This window comes from Typopeltis vanoorti, chromosome 5, assembly GCF_054136105.1.
Source record: "Typopeltis vanoorti isolate ZY-2024b chromosome 5, IOZ_Tvanoo_1.0, whole genome shotgun sequence".
NCBI classification, from domain to species: domain Eukaryota; kingdom Metazoa; phylum Arthropoda; class Arachnida; order Uropygi; family Thelyphonidae; genus Typopeltis; species Typopeltis vanoorti.
Genome location: NC_143553.1, coordinates 114,964,695 through 114,978,623, shown reverse-complemented (window position 1 = coordinate 114,978,623; position 13,929 = coordinate 114,964,695). Strand labels below are relative to the sequence as shown.

At 37.5% G+C, this 13,929-nt stretch overlaps 1 protein-coding gene across 1 annotated transcript in view; it reads right to left on the bottom strand.

Moving 5' to 3' along the window:
* The window catches only part of LOC150106740 (rho guanine nucleotide exchange factor 11-like), an 837,747-nt gene that overhangs the window by 556,716 nt on the left and 267,102 nt on the right, over positions 1–13,929 (bottom strand). The window contains exon 14 of the mRNA XM_090393466.1: positions 127–240. Within this exon, the coding sequence (XP_090249592.1) occupies positions 127–240 (114 nt within the window). The remainder of the gene's footprint in view (positions 1–126; positions 241–13,929) is intronic.

Below are 13,929 nucleotides of genomic sequence, written 5' to 3'. Positions count from 1 at the left end.
TGCACATCAGATCTTGGGATAAACAGTAGGCATATGTTAAGAAAAACTAAAATTTATTATCTTAATCAATGATAAGTAAGTTATACAGAATTTGAAATAAAATAATATATTATATATAAACCTTACCAAACTTGAAGGATCACTGTTTGAAATTAGATAATGCATAAATACAGCAAGGTGGGGAGGATTCCTAACAAGTTTCCAAATACCATTAAAAGGACCATGATCTTCTAAATGACCCTAGAAGCATTAAAAAAAAAAAGTTTAACAGCAATATTATTATTATTGCATGAGCAACTCCATGGAGTCCGAAGACTCATCGTGAGCAGCCCAAACTATCAACACTATCTATACCTCTTCTTGAATCCATTCACATATAAAGCAATCACAACTGACTCAGCTAATCCATTCCATTCATTCACCACTCTCCAAGTGAAAATTCTAGCCTTCACACCCTTGCTAACCACGCTCTTACCCACCCAACTTCCAGGGATGACCTCTTGTTCTGCTCCCCTCTTACCAAGTGCTGCAATATTTTCCCTGCATCAATCCTATAAAAGCCTTTAAGAAAATTAAATGTTTCCATTATATCCCTCTTCCCCTTTTTTCACCTATCAACCAACTTTTACAATCCACAAACCCTCAATCTATCCTCATAGCAAGCATTTCACAGACCACTCCCCATCTTTAATAGATTTAGTTTAATCCTTTATCCAAGTGAAAGCAAACAAAGTTTGCACCTGAAGTATCTTCAGGACTGAGGCAACTCATGGTAAAGGTGGACCAAGCTCTCATCACTCCTTGTCTTAGTATCTCCCATAATGCAAAGCACATCTTGTGGACATGTGTAATGCTATGCATTAAGGGAAGAGCCACTACCCAGACCGGTTTCGACCTTTATTGAGGTCTCGTCAGTGGGAACCAGATCCAGAGGTAGTGATATCAAGGTGGAAGCAATGGAGAAGTCATATTTACCTATATGAGTTGCCAAAAGGTCTCACCTTTATTACAAATTACTCTGGATTTAGAGAACGATGTTGGAAGTTTTTTCCCACTTGGTTAGACTATAATAGATTTAGTTTAATCCTTTATCCAAGTATAAGCAAACAAAGTTTGCACCTGAAGTATCTTCAGGGGGGGGGGGAGATACTAAGACAAGGAGTGATGAGAGCTTGGCCCACCTTTACCACGAGTTGCCTCAGTCCTGAAGATACTTCAGGCACAAACTCTGTTTGCTTACACTTGGATAAAGAATTAAACTAAATCTATTATAGTCTAACCAAGTGGGAAAAAACTTCCAACTCCCCATCTTGCTCACTCATCTCTGGATCCTCTTCACCACTTCAGCATCCCAAAGAAACCCAGGTGACCAGACTTGAGCACAATAATCCAGATGTGGTCATATCAAGGCTCTATAAAGAGGAATGATAACTCTTTTATGTCTGCTTGTCAGTGTGTGCTTCAATAAACAAATAATCTTGTGAGCTACCTCAAAATATTTACACTTTTTCACATTAAATTGCCATCCATTATGTTTTGCAAATACTGTTAGCCTATTTAAATCACCTTGCAAGCTCTCTACATCACCTTGATTAACTATTAATCTAATTTTGCATCATCAGCAAACAACTGAATATCTCTCTCTCTTTTCAAATTATTTCCTATATCATTTATGTAGAAATTAAATTTGTACTAAGCCATGCCACTTCTCATAGAATATCATTCTTATCCACGCATTCCTGAATTCTCCTTTTGAACATCTTTTTCAGTATTTTTACCACCTTCTTGAGATACTAATTGGTCTATAATTTGCTACTACAGACTTAGACACTCCTTTATGTAAAGAAATCATTTTGCCTTCCACTCTCTTGGGACTTTGCCACAGCTGAGACTTAAATTAAGCAGCCTAGTCAAAGGCATCGCAGTTCCCCTGCACATTCTCGTAAAACACAAGCCAATATCCCATCTAATCCCACAGTTGTATTTCCATTCAGATTCTGCAATATACTAAGTACTTCCATTTCTTCAACTTCTGCTCTCAGATCAGTCCCTGTCACTTCTGTCATAATATCTTCACATATGGATAAATAACTCTTACAAAAAGATCACTCAGTAGCTCAACAATTTTGTCTGTCACCATTACCTCTCTACCATCTGCACTCATTAAAGCTATCCTTCCATAGCATTCTTTCTTTCTTCTATTTGTCACATAACAAAAAAAAAACCTTTTTGGGATTTCCTTTTGCCTTTTTGACTAATTTTTTCTCATAATCCAATTTTGTCTTCCTTACCATGTTGGTCACCTTTCTTACCTGATCTTTGTACTATTCGTGACTTAATTGGTCACCTTTCACCTTATATACCCTCCACAACATTTTCTTCACTTGCAGCTCATGCTTAATGATAGCACTTATCCACCTAATTCCTACCCAATTTACTCTACTGAACTGGATATTGTGATATTGCTTCTTCCAGATAACCCTTGACTATACCCCATGTACTGTGAACATCCTTCCTATGCAGATCTTCATGTCATGGTACTGCTTCAAGTTGTCTCCTAAGTGTATCATCATAATCACCTGCCTTGTAGTTCCACATATATCCCTTCTTAACTGGAATTTCCACATGTTTTGCTACCTCCCAAGTCAACACAACATGATCACCTTCCCCAGTTGGAGGCTATGTAGCCACCTCAGTTATAGACAGGTCTTCTGATTCTATAACAAGATCCAACACACTCTCTCATACCCCAACTTCCCTCTGTCATATTCTGCTTCAAGTAATTACCTCTCAGTAAGTGTATAAATTCCATTTCTTTCTGCCATGTGATCTTTCCTGCTTCCAATCTATGTCTCTGAAGTTGAAGTCCCCCCCTCCCCCATAATAATTACTCAACTTGCACTCATTCTACTAATCTGCTGATGCATTTTATCCTGTTGGCTTCAATCTCATACCAAAATGATTGAAAAGAACTACCATCAGCATGACTGACTCCTACTCTTGTTGGCTGCAATTCATTTGCATCATCAACAGTACCCTACCCCTTGTTCTGTCTACTCTATCGTCCATGAAAATACTAAATCCTTCACATTTTATCCCTATAACTACATCATCTGCGATTAGCCAAGTCTCACTAATTCCTAGAACATTTGGTGAGGTTGCACTAACCAATGCCAAAAACTCCTCTCTCTTGCTCCTGATACTTATGGGATTATCATATAGAAACTGCCGCATTCCTATATGTCCCCAACCACCTTTTTTTCCTGGGCTACCTTGTTCAATATTTTTGCTTGAAAGACTACATTCTGCACTTGTTGGTCATTCTCACTCATACCTTCACACACACACACACACACACACACACACACACACACACACACACACACACACACACACACACACACACACACACACACATCTATATATCAATTAAGTTTTACTTTTTAATTCTTAACACTGAATTTATATTTCAGTATAGTGACATACTAGCTATTTTAAAATCAAAACTACTCAAACTAGTTCACTAAATATATCCTATCAAAAAATTACATTATGTCCAATATGTATGGTTGTGTGTATAGCAAAACAAGTCATCTCTATATGCTAAACAGGATCTACATAAGGTGTCTTAACAAATTAATAGCATAAAATAATGCATGATGATTTAAGTATATCAATGAATTTGTCAAAAAAAGTTACTGGTGCCAGTATATACTATATATTACTATAAAAAAAAACAACAACAACAACAGAAGATTACTCATTTATTAATGAATTCCAAGACTGACTTATGAGAACAGTAATTTAAGAACTGGCAGGAAAACAATGTGAAACATAAAGAACAAGTGAAAGATTATCAACTAAGATCATTGAAATTCCATTAACCTTGTTCTCATCAATAAGAAATCTCGCTACAAACATCAAAGAGCACACATGATTATCATCATGCAATAATGTCACAAGAGAAGAGCAATATCTCAGTGTTCAAAAATAAAGTAACTTCATTAAACTTGAATATGAGAATCGCTAATATAATTAATTTCATATAAATTTCATGTAAACATAAGTTATTCCTTGCTTGAATCATAAAGTATACAGCTAGAGCAAAGGATGTAAACAAACAGACAGGAAATATAAATAGAGAAACAAATATTATGCTGGCTGCCTGGTCTTGATTTAAGAAATGTTTCCATGGGATGGTACTGTGTAGCAATGAACTTCATTGTTCTGGAAGTAGAACAAGTTGTAATATAGTGCATAATATGTAAGGTTAGGCAGATGGGAAAAGGACAATTCAAAAGAAATGATGATGTATTTAGCCAATTAATGCATTGATGAAGTGATCTGTATTATTAAGTATATATACTTAGATTAGTAGAGAGTCACTTGAATGCATGTGCATTTATGTATACATAATGATCTGCTCCATATCATGGTTTTGGTTCACTACATATTATTCTTTATTCTTCTATTCTAAAAAACTTAGTGCTTTAATATCCAAGCTCCAACATAATCTTCTATAATCAATGTCTTGAACACTTGATCTCCTTGACATTCTCAAAGTGAGGTGAAGACAGCCTTGATAACTTATCAAAACACAGTCTTGTCTTATTTCTTATAAGAAAAATCTCACTTCAGTTTCCCTTACTTTGGATAATGCAAAACAAGATTTCTCTTTTTAACTTAATTTGCACTCAGCCTTTCCTGAGTACAAACACATGTACTTTCAGTGGATACCAAAGTATCCATTTTTCTGTGGGGCTGTTTGGTGGTTTACCTTTAAGTGATATCCTTGGTATAATTTTTTTGACCAGTGGATTCTCATTTAATGAGACCATTTCTGGAGTGGTTTCAGGAGCGAGACTGTAGGTCATGTGACAGATGCACTCCACAGAGAAGTGCTCACAATCATAAAGTTCAGGAATGGTAAAATAGACATACAAGTGCAAGATGTGTTGATATTTATTTAATTGCTCAACATAAAGATTTCAGGACAGGTGTGGTAAGGATTAACTACTTTTTTGCATTCTGATATATTTTGTTCTGTTGTAATCTTTTGTATTTGTTTTTCATCCTTCACTTATGACATCTGAGATGTCAGAGGGATGATCTCTCTCTAACTGTTGACACGTTTAGCTTTCTTGGAAGAGTGAGATTTGTTATTATGCTCTTTACTACTAACATCAGGCACAGATTGTAAAGCCATGACAGGCAGTTTGGGCATGTCCATATTTCTGACATTTGAAGTATCTCAGTAGATTAGGGATGTAAAGCTTAACAGGACAGTTGAGATACCCTGCTTTTACAGATGTTGGAAGTGTAGGGGTATCAAAAGTAAGAATGATGTTTCTGGTCAGAACCAAGTGATACATATTAGGATGCACCTTATGCCTGTCACTACCTGATCTTCATGCTCTGAACATATCTCCTCATCTGGAACATCAAGGAGATCCCATTCTAATATCACTCCTCTAGAAGAGTTTAGTGTTTCATGAGGTGTCATTGTAATTAGTATTACACACACTGATACAGCATTTTGCAATTTTTTTGAGTGTTGCTGATTTGATGTTTCCACATGGATAACACCACAATGAAGTTTGACTGTTTTGGGAGATCCTGCCAGTGCCTCTAAACCCTTTTGAATACAGAAGTGCTACATTTTCCCTATTGGCTATTCATCTGTTGCATGAATGTCTTTTGTTTCTTACTGCTGTTATCAAATGATATCTATGGTATCAGTACTTGTTAGGGATCCTGAGTTATTTGAGGACGAAGGATTCATGCTCAAAAGATTTTTTTTGTTCAGTGCCATAGCTACTCACCCCACCACAGAGCCACACACGGATGACCACTAACCAGCAAGCAATGACTGCACTCGGGAGTGGAACACTAGGCTACCTTGGACACTATAACAGCACCACAGCAAGCCTTGGCCCTGATCCCAGACCATGGGGGTAAAAGACTTACTGCAACACCTTTGACCCTTGCAGGCAAGCCCACTAACCAAATGATCCTAGTTGGGTCATCCAGGAACACTCATCTTGCTGAAGCAGAGGTCAAAGTAGTGCAAGACTATCAAAACATCACCTTTCCAGATGGATCACACCACATAGCAAACACAGCAGCAGGGCACTGTATCCCAGTGATGGTGGTCTGGAAAACAGGATAATAAAAAAAAGACCAAAAGAAGCAGAGCTAAGAATATGGAAAGAAACACAAAGAAAAAGAGCAAGAGTGAAAATGGTCAGTACCATCACTGAGAGGTTCCCTCTGCACGCACACATGCAACAGCAAACCAGGTTCCCTGTTTGTGGACATGTTGGTAAGTCATTTATCAACATGTCTACATGTTCTTAGTCTTTATTTAACTCTTCTTTTCCAATAACCATGAAAGATAGCTTACAGAAATACAGTTATTCTGTCGATTTGGAGGGGGGGGGGGGAATCAGAATCAAACACCAAAACCTCATAAACAACAAAAAACATTAATAATTCACCAAATAATTCCAAACTAGCAATTTCAACAACTTTCAGAATCCTAATTAGCAATTTCAACAACTAATGACCACTTCAACTCTATCCAGACTACATTTTACACAATTCCTTCCATCTCATGAGTGGAACATATGTATTCACTAGATCTAATATTTCATGTGAGAAAAGTCAAAGCTAAATTCCATGCATTTTATAGCATTATTTTGCTGTCTTCGTTGATCTCCAAATATAGATATAATCACCTCCAAACCTTTTTTTTTTGATTATGTTTGAAAGCCGATTATTTGCAGGCCAAATGAGGCCTGCAAATTCAAACTTGCTTTGAATTTGCAGGCCTCATTTAACTGCAGTGATCAAGATGGAAAAGATGCTATGATGTTAATGACCTAACACAATCATCCATCCATCTGTCTAGTATAATATCAAATAATGTTCAACATTCTGTCAACACTTGACTTTTTCTTAATCAGCTCTCCTTCCTTTCTCCCTTTTTACCCCACATACAAGAGGTCACAAAAACCTAAAATACACTAGTGCTGTGTGTGTGTGTGCATGTGTGCATTAGCAGATTCATTCAAAAGAATGAATCTACGAATGGCAAAATTGGCAAAAATGGTATGGGAAAGGCTGTTTCAAAGGAGAGATGCAAATGAAAGACAGGGATGAGAAATTAGTTTGATAAATTTGGAAATGACTTGTATATAGTTGTTGACCAACAGCTGTTCATGTTCTTATATGGCAAAAATGCCATATAAGAATATAATGCCATAACACAATGCCCTTTGTGAAGCAATACCCATGAAAATATTCTCATAAAGAAACAATGTAGAAACAAAGCAACAAATCAGAAAATGAATGAAGGGAGTCAAGTAAAGGAGAGATCATCTATTAAGTGAATTGCCCTCATCTGGATAGAAGTAAACATTCTTCACTTCAAACATCAAAACAGAATTGTGTTTTGATAGCATTGAAATTTACTAGATTATCTTGAAGCTTGAATCATTTGAGCACAACAAGGTTTCTTGACTGAAGAGTGGAATGCATCATCAGCAAAACGGTAGACAGGATTTGTGTGGATGAAGAGTGTGGATGAAGGCACAGAGCCATGGGTATTCCAGCACAGTTTCCATAACATAATGCCCTTTGTGAAGCAATACCCATGAAAATATTCTCATAAAAGAAACATAAAGGAAACTGGCAATCCAATTAAGGGAGGAAGGAGACTTTATATAAGAGAATAGGTTGGTAAGGTCGCCTCTATGTCAGATTTGATCAAATGCATGGGAAATATTAAGAGTGTAACCACATAAGTTTTGCCAAACGTTTTGGCTTATGTCCAAAGGGCAGTAAGGTTGGCTAGGAGATCTGTTGTAAAATGAGAGTGGTGGAATCCATATTTGTGATCACTAATTAATTGGTGGACCTCCAGGCAGTGAAGAAGCTAGCTGTAAATGAGGGCAATAGGATAATAATTTGATAGTTATCACTTTTTAGGCACAGGATGAATAAAGTGTTGTTTCCACTGTTGGGGATAGCACATGAGTATAATAGCTTCAACAGATGATACAGGATGAGCATTAACACTGAAGCATGAGTTTTTAGCAGAACTGAAGGGATACCATCTGAACTAGGGTACTTATTAGTATCAAGACTAAGGGTTTTCGTGAATTTTCCTCTAATCTTTCACCAGAAAGATCAAAGGAGGCATACTGTGAGCTATTCACAGTATATGGGAGGAGATTTACCTTAGTCATTTATACAAGAGAATTCATACAAGACTGATGCCAAGAGGTGTGCCTTATCTACCATCTAGATGTGAGAGATGGGGGAAGGGGGGGGGGGGCAGAAATTGTGTCAACAGCCTTGGTGAGTGATTAGAAGCTCAATTGCTGTTTGAGCAGGAGCAATGATCCCTCTAGTTCTATTTTAATTTTATTCATCTGCTCAGACCTGATACTGCTCTGTATGTGGAAAATTTTTACACAACCTGGTGACTGTGTAGCACTTTAAAAGTTCCCAACTACTCACTTTAACATTATAACATGTAGAAAACAAAGGACTAAATCCAACAGCAGCTGTGCAGAAACAATTCAGTGTGCACATGTGGGAGCAGTTTAATTTATTGCCCATATGCATCTCAGATGGAACACTGAGCAGATTTTTTTGCAGTTATTAAGGGATGCATCACAGGATAAGTGCAAACCTGGTGATTTTTGATTTTTCATCTTGGATTACTTTGGCACACTTATTGGAGAATCAGGACTGGTATTAAAGGAAAGACTTACTTAAATTGGTTGCTATTCCATATATCCAAGTTACTTCTGAAAAGATAGTCAAGATCCTGAAAAAAACAATCTTCAAACCACACAAGAAATTAGCATCACATATCAGCTCTTCTGAAAAGAAGAGCTGATATGTGATGCTAATTTCTTGCTATGGCCCTTCAGATTTGTTTGGAAGTCAATCATTGATCCTATAATTATGCACTTTCAAAATTTTCTATCCAAAAAGGCAGGGCAGCCAACATCCAGATTTCAGAACAGCCATTGGTAGTATGAAGCCTTATGCAATACTACCGCTAGGGATGTTCAAGGCAAGCCATACCATGGATACATGTCACATGATCTGTTAGAAAAGATAACCCTACATCACCAAAACAAATAAATAAGCAGATCTTTTCTTGAAGCTGCCTCTCTCTTTCTCTCAGATTACCTGTCCTCAGCCAATATGGTTGCAGGATGGTGGTTTCACATCTAGCAATAGAATTCATCTCCCACCAAAAAAACAACCACAGACATCCATGTCCACAGTGAGATTCAAACCCACAGACTGTTGGATGGAGAGAAGATATACTAACCACTAGGCCAGCAAATGGCACTATTTAGGAATCTAAGCTTAAGTCCCTGGTGAACAGACTTACAGACTTAGTGTATTAAAATTTTTCAATATATTAAGTACCTCCAGTTTATCTACCTCAATTTTCATATCAGTCTCTGTCACATCGGTAACAGCAAAGTCACCACCTGGATGATATATGCTTGCAAAGTGATCACTTGGTAACTAAACTATTTCTTCTGCTTCTGTCACTTTCCTACCATCAGCACTGAGTAAACTATCTTTCCATAATTATTCTTTCTCTCACTTGCTATGTAACCAAAAAACTCTTTTGGATTTACTTTGGCCTGCTTAGCTCATTTTCTCTCAAAATATGATTTAGCCTTCCTTGCTATACTTGTTACCCTTCTTGCTTGCACTTTATATTGCTTCTGAGAAAACTGATCACCTGTTTGGTTATATTCCTTCCAAAATGCTTTATTTTCTTTCTCAGTTACTGCTTTGTATTTCTACTCATCCACTTAATCCCTACTCTGTTCATCCTCCTAACCTTAGGGATATGCTGTCTGCTACTGTCAAACAATTCTTGACTACTTCCTATGCACCAATGACATTCATTTCATGTATCTTGGCACTGCCCCAAGTTGATTTCTAAATTTGTCATAATTACTAGCTTTGTAGTTCCACATAAGTCCTTTCTTGACTGAAAATATTCTGCATGTTGAGCAATCTCCCAGGACAAGACTGCATGGTCACTTTCCCTGATTGGAGGTAGGGTTGCTACTGTAGCCATAGACAGATCTTCTGATGCTATTACCAGATCCAATACGCTCTCAAACCCCTGTCCCCCACTTCCATCACCTGCTGTTTCAGATAATTATCCATAAGTAACTGTATAAATTCTATTTCCATTTTATTGTGTATCCTTTCCTCCTTCCTATATCCTTATGTAAGTCTCTAATGATAATTGCTTGGCCTGCACTCATTGTGCTAATCTGCTGATGTGTGTGCCATCCACGTCTTCTTCTGAATCCCCAGGTCTATAGCAGAAGCCAACAATATATTCTGTCCTATTGGCCTCTATCTCACACCAGACAGCCTCAAATGAACCATTTCCATCAGATCTACAATTGGTTGAAGTTCTTCATCTATCATTAACAATCCCTCCTCCTCCTGCCATATTTCCTCTATCTTCTCTGAAAATACAATATCCATTACATTCTCTCCCTGTAACTACATTATTCTCTGACAACCAGGTCTCATTGATGGCAGTAATTTTTGACCAAGTTGAGCTGACCAATGCCAAAAAATCCTCTCCTTTATTTCTGATACTTTGGGTATTTTTGTACATGCATTCCAACATTCCCTTGGGCTCACAGTTACCTTTACATAATGTCATTGCCAATTCAGATTCGAAATCTGGGAAACTGTATCCAACTCTTCATGATCATTCCTGCACTCGCACTCATTGGTGGGGCTAGACACATACTTAATCCCCCAATTTCTCTAGTTTCTCTGGTTTTGAACTTCTAAACTCTCACTGAACAAACAACACTTTCTCCAAGTATCTAACAACAAAAACCATTCAAGTGCAGTTCAACAGGCATATATAGGTCCTTATATTCATCAAATTCACTCTACACATCTATAAACTGCACACCATTCCTTCTACACAATCTTCTCATTGACAATCATGGCCCTTCTCAATTCTCTCCTATCATGCTGAGGCAGCAGACTTATAATCTTCGCTTCTTTCATATCCTCCCACATTGCATATTTTATATCTTTCAAATCATATGTACCTGTCAAAACAATTAACTCTTTCACTTTTTTTCCTTTTGAAAACTTACAGCTTTACTGACATCTTTTATCTTCACACTTGGGAAACATGCTTTCGTCACTTTCTCATTGAGTATACCTCTCATCATCAAATCCCCATAAGATACAGTAAAACCTTGATATAACGGACTAATTCGGGTGGGGGGGTTAAATCCGAAAGTCCGTGCTTTTCTTCTTTCCCATCCCACTACCCATATATATAATAGTAAAGTACTATAAGTTGACCAACCAACCTCTCGTATATGGGCCCAACATAAAAAAAATTAAAATAAAATAAAAAAATATACAATAAAATAGATTTTCCAAATGGGTATGTTAAAAAATTGACAAATTAGCTAATTTACATGTTTTTACTATGTAGAACCTTTCATGTAATTAAAATTAAGTGCTGTATCTATGAAAAGTTTAATTTCACAGAAAAGTTTTCTATATGTATTATTGCTTATAACCTCATTGTGTTTTTGAGACTCTAAAAAACAAGTCTACAATCTATATCAAAATAAATAAACAAACATCACATATTACAATTGTTTTTATTTTGTCTTTGTTATTTTTAATGTCCGATACAGTTTGCTTTTTTATGCCTTATTGCTCACACATACGAGACACAGATACTCCCGAATCCAACTTTTGTATGACTTCTAATTTTTGATTTAATGTTAAATTAACTCTTTTCCATTTGTCCATATTTTAAGGTTAGGGTTACAAAGATGTGTTTTACCACTCATACATATCAAATTTTAAATTTATATTGAATAGGTCTATAAAATGTGTACGTACATAAACCATTCAACCACGAGTAAACAAATGCACACTACTGGGCATAGCTTAGCGCACGTCGGAACATTGGCTGGTACGTGTTAAAACTGCCACAGAAAGTCATGACACACGGTAAAAGAACCGATTACAGATTGGTGTGATCATGTGCTAATCATTCGCCCAACATGTTTTATGAGCAGTGACTCATTTGTCGGCTAAATTACTACAGTGTTTTTCCAACATATGATGGCCTATTTGCCAAAATTTATTAAAAATAACAGGAAATGAATAACAAAAAATAACCTGTTAATTTAATTATAAGCGAATCTTGGTTAAAAGCATTTTAAAATTAACAGGGTGTTAATTTTCACGTGACATACATAAGGACTGGAAATTTTGTTTGTTAAATCGAGGGTTTACTGTACTTTCTCTTTTCTTCCAGTTTCTGCACTTTTATGCTTTCCCCCTTCAACTCTCTTTTTTTCTCTCCCCTGCTGTTCCACATGCCAATCTTTTCTCCAGTCACTCAAGCTCACGTTTGTCCTTTGAAGGAGTCTGTATGCATGCAATTTCTTTCCACACTGGCATCTCATCATTCACTTTATTACTCTCATCCATTTCCTTCAAACTTTCATTCATTTCATTCACTGCTTCTGCCATATTTTCCATAACACTTTCACAATCCCGTCTTAAATCCTTAATATCAGCCACTTCATTCTTCCACTCCCAACACAACTCGCAATTATTGCATTTGCTCAAAAAAACCACCTTTCCAACAAACATTCTCTCCATTCACACTTCTTCTTCTTCTTCTTCTGCAGCTTTTCCCATTTAAGTAGGGTCGCTGTTTGTGGTGAGTCTCCTCCACAACCTCCTGTCTTGAGCTGTAGCCACATCCAAGTTCTTCATCCTCAAGTCCTCCTCTACCATCTCCCTCCATCTCTTCTTTGGTCATCCATCTGCATGACCTTTCTTCCCACATACTCTTCCCCCCTCCTCATCACATGACCAAACCATCTCAACCTTGCCTCCTGTATCTTTGCTCCTAAGTTAGTAACTTTCACTGTTCCCCTGACATAGTCATTTCTCAGACAATTCTTTCTGGTCACACTGCACATCCACCTAAAGCATTCTCATCTCCACTACCTCCCTCCTGCTGATGTTATTTTTCCTCAGGGCCACAGTTTCCATAGCATACGTCATAGCTGGTCTCACTACTGTCCTGTAGATTTTGCATTTTAGATTGATCGGCACCCTCTTATCGCATAGCACTCCAGCCATCTCTCTCTCTCCAGTTCCTCCATCCTGCATCCCACTTCTTTCTGCATTGACCTTCCTGATGACATTTCCTTCCAGCTCCAGATCTGTCATCTGGCTACCATCTACTTTGCAACACATATACTCTGTCTTACTTCTGCTCAGTCTCATACCTCTTCTTCTTCGGCTACTTCTTCTCTTGATTCTGCACACAGCACGATGCCATCTGAATACAACATAGTCCAAGGCGCATCTTCTCTCACCTCCTCCGTCACCACCTCCATTACAATATTAAATAAGAACGGACTTAATGCTGACCCTTCATGCAAGTCAACTGTCACTAGAAAACTTTCTGTCTCTCCCAGCAGGTTCGAACTCTTGTCTTCACATTTTTCTGTACATCTCCTGCACCAACCCGACATATTTCTCTGGTACCTTCTTCTCCCTCAGACACCTCCAGACTTTTTGCCTTGGCACTCTATCATACACGTTCTCCAGATCAATAAATACCAGATGTAGCTCCCATTGCTTCTCTCGAAGCTTTTCCATCATCTGTCGTAACCCAAAGATAGCAACTGTCATCCATCGACCAGGCATGAAGCCAAATTGCTCCTTTGCAATCTCCACCTCCTTTCTCAGTCTTCTATCAAGAACCCTCTCTAGGATTAATTGTGTGGGACATCAACTTTATTCTTCTGTAATTCTTACAGTCTTGTGCATCCCCTTTACTCTTGTAGATGGGAT